This window comes from Gigantopelta aegis, chromosome 12 (assembly GCF_016097555.1).
Source record: "Gigantopelta aegis isolate Gae_Host chromosome 12, Gae_host_genome, whole genome shotgun sequence".
In the NCBI taxonomy this organism is placed as follows: domain Eukaryota; kingdom Metazoa; phylum Mollusca; class Gastropoda; order Neomphalida; family Peltospiridae; genus Gigantopelta; species Gigantopelta aegis.
Window position 1 is genome coordinate 14,616,201 of NC_054710.1, and position 14,705 is coordinate 14,630,905.

The following is a 14,705-nucleotide window of genomic DNA, read 5'->3' on the forward strand; positions in this document are numbered from 1 at the left end:
GTTTGTAGAATTTTTTTTTTTTTAAGTAAACAATAATTATATTGTAGATAAATGAAATCAAGATTTTCGTGTACATGCACAAGCTTGCAGATATGTGTCTGTGTTATTGAGTCTCAATGGGGCCCCATTGAGGTTCTAACGCGAGTGACGCCAATTTACTTCATTATTGCTAGTATATTATGACGTAGAACTGTAGGAATTCATATTAATTGTAAATATCAAAACTTGTAGTAAGGTGCCCTTTTGACGAGTCAATGTGCCCTTCTTTTTTGGTCCCCCCCTAAAAATATTTCCTGGATCCGCCTATGCAAAATTATCAAATGTTTCACATCCAACAGCTGATGATTAATAAATCATTCTTCTCTAGTGGTGTCGTTAAACAAAACAAACTTTACCTGAAGTTGCTGACATACACGAAACTAAATTCTGAACACTAGATGTCTTGACAGTTAAATAATGATGAACATACATATTTTATAGGCCAAATATTCTCCACCACCAGGGTGATAGTTGGCCTCCAGCCGTACCCCCCCTCCCCCAGCAATGATAATAGCGGTCCGCATTGAGTATGGTCCGAACAGCGGGTTAGATTAGTGTGTCTATTTCCGCTTCCTTTGTGTTGACTCGGTTATTTTTCTCTTGGTGAATTTAGTTTATTAGTATATTGTGCGATTATAAACACAAAACAACGATTCAGTATCAGGTGGGTGTGTTGAAAAAATTATGATGATATATACGCATTAGTGGTTTTGTCATTTTATACACAAACTGATATTTACTTTCGGGCTACGCTTGTATACTGATAACCGAAATGAAACACTGATTCGGACTGAGTTGAATGGAATATTGAACATTTAAAAATCTTCAACACCGGCAGTTCTATCGTCCCGAGTTAAACATGGCTCATATAAGACCAGTTATGTTTGTTTTGGTTAACGACACCACTAGATCACATTGATTTATTAATCATCGGCTATTGGGTGTCAAGTGTTTGGTAGTTTGTATATATAATTTTCAAGAGGAAACAAGCTACATATTTCCATTAGTAGCAAGGGATCTTAGATATACACCATCCCACAAACAGGACAAGACATATCACGACCTTCGTGGTACATTGGCTGGAACGAGAAATAGCGCAATAGGCCCTCCAACGTGGATCGATCCTATACCACCCGCGCATGAGGCGAACACGTTACCACTGGGTTACGTCCCGCCCTATGCTACCAAACCAGAGTTCAGCTGCATTCGACTGCCTCTCATTCAAGATATTTGATTGGATGATACAGTTGTTCATTGTAAATAATTATTTCATTTCATCTACCAATTTGGTATCGGACTGGTGTTTATATATTCAAGGTATACACTTGTATACAAATGTTACATCGTGGAAAAAAAAATGCATTTAAAAAAAAAAAAACTGGATTTATTACTATTTGTAATTATGAATTTCACTTCTAGGATGCAGGAAAATGCATTAATTTAATAATATCTGCTTTTCAGTTTTCCCGTAAAAAGTCAGAACAAGTCGGTCCCCTCCACAAATGTTCACTTAACTTCGCCACGTCTGCATATGTCTGACCATGCCTATGCTTTAGAATTAAGGGCCAACATGTGTCTCCCCCCCCCCCCCCCCCCCCCCCCCCCCCCCCCCCCCCCCCCCACCACCCCCCAGCCCCATCATTTACATTGTGATATCCCGGTCCAAAAAAAACCCCTGGGTACCGGACATTCCCCCCCCCACCCCCCCCCCCCCCCCCCCCCCCCCTTCAGATAGAACCCCATCATTTAATGTGATATCCAGTTCGCGTGGAAAAAATTGTTCCGGGTAACAAATAATTGACAGTTTGGGGACGAACTGACTAAAAGTTTGGGGCGAACTGACAAATAGTTGGGGGCGAACAGGCAAGCAGTTTGGGGCGAATCGACTTGGGGACGAACTGCCTTGGGGGCGAAACGTCAGGGATTCAAAATTCCACATGAAATATCGAAGTGAAGTAGTTCACCTTCTCGTATTTAGGTGTAATAACAAATATTTCAAATCAGCTTAGGCCATTTATTATGAGTGCCGTATCGGCAACGCGTAGACTACTGTTGTGTACAGGGCTCTGTAACAATTATAGGTGACTTTTCAACATACACATTGTGTAAAAGTCTGTTTTGTTTAATTATCGACACCACTAGAGCACATTCATTTATTAATCAACGGCCATTGGATATCAAACATTTGGTAATTCTGACATATAGTCTTAGAAAGGAAACCATTTACATTTTTCCATTAGTAGCAAGGAATCTTTTTTTTAATATGCACCATTCCAAACCGTGGCATGCACATTTTCTTGATAGGCTCTAAGAAAGGAAAGAAAGCACTGTGATCAAATGATGGCAAAACGGCGTCTTTGTGCGTTAAATCAGTGTTGTTTTTTTGTTTTTTTGAGCTCCGTGGAAACGCGCTCACTTGATGCGCAGTCGGTCTAGGATCGATCTCCGTCGGTGGCACATTGTCCTATTTCTCGTTCAAGCCAGTACAACACGACGGTAGGAAAAGGGCGTCTTTGTGCATTAATTCAGGGTTTTTTTTGTTGTTGTGTTTTAAATTAATTAAAGGGACAAACACTAGTTTATAAACGCTAAAGCATATTTTTGACTATTAGAGCCGTTTATGATCACTAAAATGAAACGTTACTTATATTTTGTTTTTTAGATTATTCATTTCCGGTCATCCTGGTGTTTCTAATACCGCAGAATGCATAGGGCGGGATGTAGCCCAGTGGTAAAGCGCTCGCTTGATACGCGGGCGGTTTAGGATCGATCGCCGTCGGTGGGCTTATTGGGCTATATCTGGGTCTAGCCATTGCACTGCGACTGGTATATGAAAACATCCGTTGCTACACATGGAAAAATCTCTCTCTCTCTCTCTCTCTATCTCTCTCTCTCTCTCTCTCTCTCTCTCTCTCTCTCTCTCCTCTCTCTCTCTCTCTCTCTCTCTCTCTCTCTCTCTCTCTCTCTCTCACACACGCACACACACACTTGTTTTTTTTTTCATGTCCATGATCAATAGTCGTGAGTCATTGACGCTGGCACCGTCCGACTGATTATGCATGATTTGAAAACTGTGCCACCAACGCTGCATGACGTAAAACCTGTGATACTGAATGTGCATGGCGTCAAACGAAGTGCCACCAAAGTGTGTCTTTCTTAGTTTCTGTTTAACAATTCACTGGTGTTTTTCTATTTCAGTGCTAGCTGTATAGATACTAGTACTGCAGGTTTGGAGGCACGTCAGATGTTTACTGAGCACAGAGTAGACTCTACTCTGGCAAACGTCATCAGCTGAAGACCTGCATCTGGAAACCAACATGCCACTCAAGGATAAAGGGTGTTTCCAATGTGAAGTCTGTTCAAAGAGGTGTAAAGCCAAAACTCTTCTAGAAATACACATGCGTGTTCACACTGGTAAAAGACCTTTCAGGTGTGGAATGTGCTTGAAGGATTTCTCAACAAAGGGTAACATTAAAAGACACATGCAGATCCACACTGGAGAAAAACCTTTCAAATGTGAAGTATGCACAAAATGTTTTACAAAAAAATCCCACTTGAACAAACATATGCAGATTCATACTGGTGAAAAAACTTTCAAATGTGATGTCTATTCCAAATGTTTTCTACACTGTTCCAACTTAAAGCGGCATAAGTTGGTTCATACTGGTGAAAAACCTTTCAAATGTGAAGTGTGCACAAAATGGTTTTCACGGAGTTTCAGCTTAAAGCAGCATATGTTGATTCATACTGGTGAGAAACCTTTCAAATGTGAAGTGTGCACAAAATGTTTTTCACGGAGTTTCAACTTAAAGCAGCATATGTTGATTCATACTGGTGAGAAACCTTTCAAATGTGAAGTGTGCACAAAATGTTTTACAACACATTCCTACTTGAACGAACATATGCGGATTCATACTGGGGAAAAACCTTTCAAATGTGATGTGTGTGCAAAATGTTTTGCTCGTAGTTCCATCTTAAGACAACATATACTCATTCATACTGGTGAGAAACCTTTCAAATGTGAAGTGTGCACAAAATGTTTTGTGCAGAGTTCCAGCTTCAGACAACATATGTTGATTCATACTGAGGGGAAATGAACTGAAGATGTAGATTGAGTGCCATGATCCTAGACAAAAAAAAAATGTATTCATCTCTGATGAGGATTTTGTAAGTGAAGAAATAGAAGTAGACAAGTAATCCAGCTTTTAATTATTTATTCATTCATGTTCTTAGTTCACACACACACACACACACACACACACACAGAGGAGAGAGAGAGAGAGAGAGAGAGAGAGGAGAGAGAGAGAGAGAGAGAGAGAGAGAGAGAGAGAGAGAGAGAAACAGACACTGTATATTAAGACTATGATAAATACTTTTCTGGTATCAGTTTTAAGGTATTATAGATTTAAAAAATGCTTCATTATATCATAATTGTGTATTACTTTAGTGTTCTGATTTAACAATATTACTATCACATTTGACTGTTAACTTGTTTTATTAGGTAACTGACAACCTAATATCCAACATGATGCACTCACCAGTTTGTGTCAACCAGTAAAACTAATATCGCAAACATTTCTAATATATATATATATATATATAATATATATATATATATATTAGAAATATCTCATTTCTTACTAAGAATTTTGAAAACTACATTAGTTATTAGTTGTTAGTTCCCAGATCAATGGGAATATCAGGGTTGGGGAGTCCTGGATCACTGCCTTACAATACAGTTATAATCTTTTAAATGGAACAAATAGAAAATACAGAAATTTAGCAGTTTGAGAGAGAGAGAGAGACAGACAGAGAGAGACAGAGAGAGGAGAGAGAGAGAGAGAGAGAGAGAGAGAGAGAAGAGATTGAGGAGAGAGAATAGAGAGAGAGGGGAGAGAGAGAGAGAGAGAGAGAGAGAGAGAGAGAGACAGACAGACAGACAGACAGAGAGAGAAACAAGAAGAAAGAAAAACAGATATTATTAAGGAAATATAAACATATACTAATATTTAAAACAAAGTTAATAGTAAGAGAAAAGAAAAGGTTTCCAGACTAGAATATTTTACCTTAAAAAACCCAACATATTTTGCCATTATAATCTACTAAAAAGGAAAGTATGTAAAATTATTTGCCAAGATGTATGTGTGTACCTTATTTATTAAGGGGTTTTCTGTGCTTGTATTTAGGATAGTGTATTAAAAACTCATGTATATCCCTCTACATGGGCTGTGCGTTTCTATGCCAGGGACTAAAACAAATAAAGTTTAATAATAATAATAATAAAACAAACACACACACACACACACACACACACACACATATATTATTAAAAAAACCCATATATATATATATATATATATATTATATATATATATATATATATATATATATATATATTCTTTAAATAACAAATTTTTATGAAATATTTACTTTTTAATATCTCATTTCTTACTAACAATTTTGAAAACTACATATTTCTTAAATCCATGTTTTTTTGGGTGTTTTTTTTTTCATCCTGTATATGTAGTACTTAATATTAACAATGATCAAGGTTATAAATGTTTTTTTATTTTTTGTAATTTCAAACAATATTGTATTTTTATCTAATGTAGTATTTACTCCATTGTTGACTATCCATTGTTCTATATGTTTCCAATGTTCCAATATCTATTGGCATAGATAAAACAAATGTTCTAATTTTTCTGGTTGGGTATGACAAACATTGGAAACATTTGAGTCTATGTATTTAATTTTATATAAGAAAGTGTTGGTTATTATTCGTTGTAGAATGCTATACTACAACCATAGTAAAGAGGGATCTTTGAATATTGTAAAAGGCAGGCTGTAATATTGACACCATTCATGACAAGAAAGGGTATAACCCAATTTTCCATATTTCATTTGAAAGGTAGGGACTTTACTTGAAGTGTTTAGAAGATTATACATATCTTGACAACCTCTTTTGTTTTCTTTTGTTTTTTAAAATTAATTTAAATGGAAAAAATGGTGTTTAACGGAGTAAAAGTTTAGTTATACATTCTGGTAATGTTGTAAATGAACAATGTCACTACTTTTATTAATATACCGTATTCTAAAAAAAAAAATCAAATTAACAATATATTTTTCTTTAAATATTTCACACTTCATTAATTGCATATATACTCATCCAGTAAATCTTGTATAAATATTATACCTTTTCTATATCATTTTATATACCATTGGTTTATTATCTTTTCTTATATTACTATTGTTTCAAATATTGGTTCTATATACTTCTTCAATAGTTTGCCAACTTTGTAATACATCTTTCCTAAAGTTATTCTTAATTTTTGTCTTTTGAAGTTCGATAAAGTGATCTCCGTGTATTATAAAATGTCCAGTTATTATTTGTGTAACTGCTTAAAACAGATGTACCCAATTAGAGTTTTATGTATATAGTAGCCTTATCTAAGTAGTCTTTAAAGCTATCACAAAATTGTTAATGTTTAACATTTTAAGGCCACCATTTTTATATTATTGTGGTTTATTTTGCCAATAAAAGCATAAAGCATCTTATTTATTTGTTTTATTATTTTATCTGTGGGATTTGGCAGAGCAATTAGCAAATGTGTTATTAGTCCCTGACTGGTCCAACCGGAAGGGACTACAGGCTTCAACTCCGTCCTTCTGTCCGTCTGTCCGTCCCACATATAGTTGTGCAGATGTTTCTTTTTTTTAATGCCTTGAGATATTGGATGGAGTTATGGCCCTTGAACGTAGGAGATGTGAAAATTAGTTTTCCAGACTTTTTGTTTTCCGGAAGGCCTTGTGATATTGAGCTGAAATATTTGTATAGCTTTACAATGTACTGTTACAGATCAAGTTTGACTTTTGTGGCAATTTACCCATTTCTGAAAGAGTTATGGCCCTTGAACAAAAAAATTCCTGACTTTTTCCAGAAGGTCTTGAGATATTGAGCTGACATTTTGTGTATAGCTTTATAATGCACTGTTACAGACTTTAATTGCAAATTACACATATCTGACGGAGTTATGGCCCTTGAACTGAAGAGACTGAAACATCATTTTGTTTTCTGTGCTATTGTTATACAATGCCTGAAGATATTGAGATAAAATGTTGTATATTGCTTTATCATGTACTGTAACTGATCAAGTTTATCTTGCATGGTGATTTACCCACTTTTTACAAAGGTATTGCTCTTACATTTAGGAGATGGAAACAGTTGTTGTGTTCGGTAGTGGACATGTATTGCTTTAGCAGTACTTTCATAATGCTTGTTTTTGGAATTATTAAAGTTTTGACTACAACAATTCGACCCATTATTATTAACCAGGTTTTTTCCCTGCTTGACCAGGTTTTTTTTTATTTATTGTATTTTTCATTTCCATTATCTTTGACTCAAAGTTATCAATGACCATTTGATCAATATTAACCGAGAAATTAACACAAAATTTTCAGCACCCCATTGAAGCTTCCATTTAGAATTATAAAAGACCTCCTTTGAAAATGTCTTACTTCTTATCCATACAATCTTTGTCTTTGAATAATTTATTCTTCGAGCGAAATACCCTAGTTTTCAAACCGTAAAGCATATTTTTCACTTAGACCCTAGCTTCAGCCAGTAAAAATGGACACTAAGTTTGGTTACTTTATAATCCTTTAAAAAATGTTGATACAAGAGAGTGAAACAAGAGTCTGTGATGTTGAAATACCCCGAAATATAGACTAAAAGGCGACTCCATAATCGTTATTTCTCAGACGCACGTGCATTTTTAAAAATATGACCAGATGACTAGGATGACCAGAAACACTTTCGGTTGTACGGAAATGGATAATCTGAACAATAAAATATAAGAAATGTTTGATTTCAGTTATCACAAACGGCTCTAATGGTGAAAAATATGCCTTAGTGTTTGCAAACTAGGGTCTGTTCCTTTAAGCCAGACATGTTGACATACTGATCTAAAATATACAATGTACTGTTCAGGGATGTGGGAGAGGCATCTAAATTGAATGTTGTATCATCTATGTAATGGAACATTGCATATACTTCATCGTCTAGCTTTATGCCTTTAATACATTTTGAATTTCTTATTAATATTGCTAGAAATCCAGTATAAATGACAAACATATAAGGAGAAAGAGGATACCCTTGTTTACAGCCTCTTTCAAGTTTAAAACTTGCTGATAGAAATCCATTTTGAATTATTCTGGATTCCGAATTTTTATAAAGAGTTTTAATCTGTTGTTTTATTGATATTTTAAAACTAAAAAAACACTATAAAGCTTGTTCAATAAATAACCAATAAACTGAATCAAAGGCCTTTTCAAAATCAACCAATAGTAATAGGCCAGGAAGTTTATTCACTTCTGTATACTGCATTATATCATAAATATCATATATTAGTCTTAATTTTTTCTATCCATCTGCTTTTAATAAATCCAGTCTTATCGTTTTCAATAATGTTATTCAGATCTGTTTTAATCCTGTTAGCTATGTATTAATAGGCTATTTTATAGGTACAGTTTAGTAATGTAATTGGTCGCCATTTTTTTCAAAAACGAGTAATTATTCCTAATGTTTTGTTAATTTTCTCCTATGTATCTACTTTTAATAAATCCTGTCTGGTCGTTTTCAATAATGTTACCAAGAACCGTTTTAATCCTGTTAACTATGCATTCAGAGGCTGTTCTATAGGTACAGTTTAGTCATGTACATGCAATTGGTCGCCAAAGCAAGTAATTATTTCTAATGTTTGTGTGTTTGACATTTCATTTACAAGATAGCTATAATTAATGGATCTAATAATGAATATACCCAAATCTAGCAAAAGGAATTCCATAAACTCTGTAGTCAAATCATCTGAGTCATGTCTCATAGTTTTTTTTCATAATTTTTAAGAAACTTAAAGCTTCTGAATATTGTATTTCTCCCTCTAATCATTTTGATTTTAACTATGTCTATATATTTATATTATTTTTAAGAATGTGGTCAATACTTTCATTGGTTGAATTATTATTTTTCGAATACAACTTTTTGTCACATTCTTTAGTTTTTACTAAAATTTGTTTTTGTTCAGTTATTATTAGTACCATAATCAAGCTCTATTTTAGATATAAGATTATTATAAAGATTCCATATTACAAAAATATCCATTTGACTCTTGATCTAATAAATTGCCTTTCTAATCTTTCTTTCCTAATTTCTATTAATTCATTTTTCTTTCCTTCTAATAGTTCTGAATTGAGCGTGTCTTCATTTTGTTCTAAAAATATATATTTCTTTACAAATGTTTGTTTGATTATTAAATTCTGGATTTTTTTTTAAATCAAGAATACGATATGGTTTTCCCTCAAATTGCCAAAAAACGTTGATAATTTGTTGTAAATTGAATATTTTTATTTAAAATTTGATTGATATTTTCTAAATTATATATTGGTATTGCATATTGACTTTTAATATTACTAATAATTTCTTTAATTATTTTGACATAATTTATATTGACATAATTGTAATCAGTTACCAATTTGATATTGGCTCACATTAACGAATAATACTAGCTCACATTATTGTATGATACTGACACAATATTCTACTACGTTATTATAGTGATTTACTTTGTATGGTTTAGAAATATTGTTGTTATCGTTATGATCCGTTTCATAATTAAATAGTGATTATTCCTTTAACTTGTGTTTTGTGTTTATTTCTCCAGTGGGTGTGATTATTGTTTGTATAAATTGCTGTCAGCATTGTATTATTTTATTTCCTCGTCATACGGCCATAAAATCACCTTATTCATTCCAAGACCGAGCCATTGTAAATGTTTTCCACCAGTAGGGGATAGTTGTCCCCCATCCCCCACACCATACTCCGCAATGATAATAGCCGTCCGCATTGAGTATGGTCCGAACAGCGGGTCAGATTAGTGTGTCTATTTCCGCTTGCTTTGTCTTGACTCGATTATTTTTCTCTGTAAATTTAGTTTATTAGTATAATTTGTTGTATTTTTCGATTATACAAAGCAAAGATTTAATATCAGGTGGGTATACTGAAAACAATGATGATATGTATGCACGATTGTTTTATTTTATTTTATACACAAACTGATAATTACTTTCGGGCTATACTTGTATACTGATAACCGAAATGAAACACTACTTCGGACTGAGTGGAATGCAATATTGGTAATTTAAAAATCAACACATAATCTTAGATTAATAGACAGCAACGTCGGCGGTTCTATCGTCCCGAGTTAAACATGGCCGATATAAGACAAGTTTAGTTTGTTTTGGTTAACGACACCACTAGATCACATTGATTTATTAATCATTGGTTATTCGGTGTCAAACATTTGGTAGTTTTGAGTCTTCAAGAGGAAACCCGCTACATATCACCATTAGTGACAATGGGTCTTTCATATGCACCATCCCAGACAAGACAGCACATACCACAACCTTTAATATACCAGTCGTGGTACATTAGCTGGAACGAGAAATAGCGCAATGGGCCCACCGACGGGGATCGATCCTATACCATCCGTGCATTAGTCGAACACTTTACCACTGGGTTACGTCCTGCCCTGTGCTACCAAACCAGAATTCAGCTTCATTTTAATAGAAAGTCATTCGAGTTAGCTACATTTTGTTAGCTACATTTTAATACAAAGTCATTCGTAGAAATTCGACTCACTTATTCAACACTGGCGTAGAAAGCGGGGGGTGGGGTGGGGTGTCTGGGACACTTTCATACAAATGTTACTTTTCTAATAGCAATGTTTTTTTATTTTATTTATACATGTATAATATTTATATATGTGTGTGTGCCCCCCCCCCCCCCCCCCCCCTTCCATTCCCCCACACTTTTTGGCACATTCCGTGTTCAAGACATTTGATTGCATTGTACAGTTGTTCATTTGATCCAACAATTTGGTACCTGACTAGTGTTTATATATTCAACGTATACACTTGTATACAAATGTTACATCGTAAAAACGAAAGTATTTTAAAATAGTTGCATTTATCTGTTTTTGTAACTATGAATTTTACTTGTAGACTGCCACAAAGTGCATTTAATAACATAAAATAAAAATCTCAACCAGTCGATCCCCTCCACAAATGCTGACTTACCTTCGCCGCGCCTGCATATATCGGACCATTATGCTTTAGTATTAAATGCCAACATGTCTTACCCACCCCACCGCCACCTCCCATCCGGATATAAGATCATTTAATATCTTATACAGGTGAAAATTCCTCATGAAATATCGAAGTGAAGTAGTTCAACTTCTCGTCTTTAGGTGTAATAACAAATATTTCAAATCGGGTGAGGCCATTTATTATACAATTATAGGTCGTTGTTCAACATACACATTGTGTAGACGTCTGTTTTATTTATCGACACCACTAGAGCACATTAATTCATTAATAAACAGCTATTGTATGTCAAACATTAATTTGGCAATTCTGACATATAGTCTTAGGAAGCCATCTACATTTTTCCATTAGTAGCAAGGAATATTTTTATATGCACCATTCCACAGCCGTGGCATGAAATTGTCTTGATATGTTCTAAGAAAGGAAAGAAAGCACCTTGATATAGCCACTATATGATGGCAAAGGGCGTTTTTGTGCATTAATTCAGGGTGGGTTTTTAAAAAAACCGAAAAAAACTTATAGGCACAGACCCTAATTTTTAAACACTAAGGCATATTTTTTCACTATTAGGGCCGTTTATGATCACTGAAATCAAACATTAGTTATATTTTATTGTTTAGATTATCCATTTCCGTACAGCCGAAGTGTTTCCGGTCATCATGGTGTTTCTAATACCACAAAATGCGTTTTTCATATTTATGAAAACGCACGTGCGTCTGGGAAGAAACTGTGATGGAGTCGCGTTTTAGTCTATTTCTAAGGGTATTTCTTAGTCAGAGACGCTTGTTTCACTCTGTTGTATACAAATTTGTTACAGGTTTGTAATTTAACCAAACTTGATGTCCATTTATTACTGGTTGAAACTAGGTTCTAGGTGAAAAGTATGCCTTAGTGTTTAAACACTTGGGACCAGCCTCGGTGGCGTCGTGACAGACCATCGGTCTACAGGCTGGTAGGTACTGGGTTCGGATCCCAGTCGAGGCATGCCTTAGTGTTTAAACACTTGGGTCTGTCCCTTTAAATTGTTGTCGAAAATTGGTTTGAACAGAACAGAACAGAACTTTATTACACCCAGGCCGTTAGGTAATGGCATAAAGGGAAACATTAACAACAATGTTTTACGTGACTATTAAAGAATGAAAAAAAGTAAAGTTTGTTTTATTTAACGACGCCACTAGAGCACATTGATTTTTTATCTTATCATCGGTCATATGGTCATTCTGACACTGATTTTTAGAGGAAACCCGCTGTCGCCACATAGGCTACTCTTTTACGACAGGCAGCAAGGGATCTTTTATTTGCGCTTCCCACAGGCAGGATAGCACAAACCATGGCCTTTGTTGAACCAGTTATGGATCATTAGTCAATGCAAGTGGTTCACACCTACCCACTGAGCCTTGCGGAGCACTCATTCAGGGTTTGGAGTCGGTATCTGGATTAAAAAGCCCATGCCTCGACTGGGACTATTAAAGAAACCGGTCTCGGTGGCGTCGTGGTTAGGCCATAGGTCTACAGGCTGGTAGGTACTGGGTTCGGATCCCAGTCGAGGCATGGGATTTTTAATCCAGATACCGACTCCAAACCCTGAGTGAGTGCTCCGCAAGACTCATTGGGTAGGAGTAAACCACTTGCACCGACCAGTGATCCATAACTGGTTCAGCAAAGGCCATGGTTTGTGCTATCCTGCCTGTGGGAAGCGCAAATAAAAGATCCCTTGCTGCTAATCGGAAGAATAGCCCATGAAGTGGCGACAGCGGGTTTCCTCTCAAAATCTGTGTGGTCCTTAACCATATGTCTGACGCCATATAACCGTAAATAAAATGTGTTGAGTGCGTCGTTAAATAAAACATTTCTTTCTTTCTTTCTATTAAAGAATAAATAGTATAAGTATATAATATAGAAAAAATCGCATTAACATTCGGTAGGCCTATCTGTTTTTGTCTTCGGGCGATGTTCGGGAATTCGTTATGTACAGCCCGAACATGAAAAATGAGATTTTTTTCTAAAACATATTTTTCCTAGATTTGTTTTTTTTACATATATAAATGGATCGTGTTGAGGTGTATCTTTGTGCCAAATATGAACAATGTACACCTCGGCATTAACATTCGGGCTTTGTTTTTTGTCGCCGGGCGACGTTCGGGCTCTGGGCTGCAAATAAGCTGAACCGGGGGGGGGGGGGGGGGGGGGGGGGGGGGGGGGGGGGGGGGGGGGGGGACACAGGCTTTGAACAGACAAGTTCTTTAACAAAAGTTTTGGTGCCATTCCCATCGACCACCTTAGATAATTGTCGGAATCCCCAGGTGTGAAGTGGCCACTGCAAATCGTATCCCATCTTGACGGTCCTTTCCAAATACGCACGTGTTCGGTTTAAGAACCGCTTCCATGTAAACAATGTCGGTTTGTCCTTCGAAAAAATATGCAAACTTCTTTTGCCTTTAACTGCAGGTTTTGTACATGCATACACCGAACAATGGTTCGCCATGTTTCACATTTGAAAGATATCTTCAAAATAATATTCCACATATACAATTCAGTTCAATAGAATAACATTTTCGCGTTTTAAAAATAACAAGTGTTCCACTTCCATGTAAAATGTCTGAAAAACTGCGAATCACGCTTTCATGTTATGCCGGTTAGTGCTTCACGGGGTCCGTTTTAAAATATTACTATCCACATTTGACTGTTACTTGTTTTGATTAGGTAACTGACAACCAATATCAACATTGATGCACTCACCAGTTTGTGTAAACCAGTAAAAAACTATATCGCAACATTATAATCTTAATAATATAGTATATATTATATATATATATTCGAATATTCATTTTCTTAAAGAAGTTGAAAAATACATAGTTATTAGTGGTTAGGTTCCCAGTCAATGGGAATATCAGGGTTTGGGGGGAAGTCCTGGATCACTGCGTTACAATACAGTTTATAATCTTTTAAATGGAACAAATAGAAAAAAAATACAGAAATTTAGCAGTTTTGAGGAATGAGGAGAGGGACAGACAGAGGAGGAGAAGAGGAAAGAGGGAGAGAGAGAGAGAGGAGAGCGGAGAGGAGAGAGCGGAGAGACGAGAGAGAGAGAGGAGATGAGGAGAGGACGACGGTACGAGAGAGAGAGAGACGATGAGGAGAGGATGGGAGAGAGAGAGAGGAGACAGACAGACAGACAGACAGAGAGAGAACAAGATAGAAAGAAAAACAGATATTATTAAGGAAAGATATAAAAACAAGACTACTAATTATAAAACAAAGTTAATAGTAAGAGGAAAAGGGAAAACGGGTTCCAGACTAGAATATTTTACCTTAAAAAACCCAAACACATTTTGCCCTTAAATCTATAAAAAGGAAAAGTAGTAAAATTATTTGCCAAGATGTATGTGTGTACCGTATTAGTTCAGGGGTTTTTTCTGTGGTTGTATTTAGGATAGTGTATTAAAAAATCATGTATATCCCTTCTTACCTGGGCTGTTTCGGTTTCTATGCCAGGGACTTCCTTCTAA

At 35.6% G+C, this 14,705-nt stretch overlaps 1 protein-coding gene across 1 annotated transcript; it reads left to right on the top strand.

Moving 5' to 3' along the window:
* Nucleotides 1–618: 618 nt before the first annotated feature.
* Nucleotides 619–4,833, top strand: LOC121386973 (gastrula zinc finger protein XlCGF71.1-like). Its single transcript, XM_041518028.1, has 2 exons — nucleotides 619–703; nucleotides 3,238–4,833. Exon 2 carries the CDS (start codon nucleotides 3,357–3,359, stop codon nucleotides 4,134–4,136), a length of 780 nt encoding a protein of 259 aa, XP_041373962.1. The 5' UTR covers nucleotides 619–703; nucleotides 3,238–3,356; the 3' UTR covers nucleotides 4,137–4,833.
* Nucleotides 4,834–14,705: the final 9,872 nt, after the last annotated feature.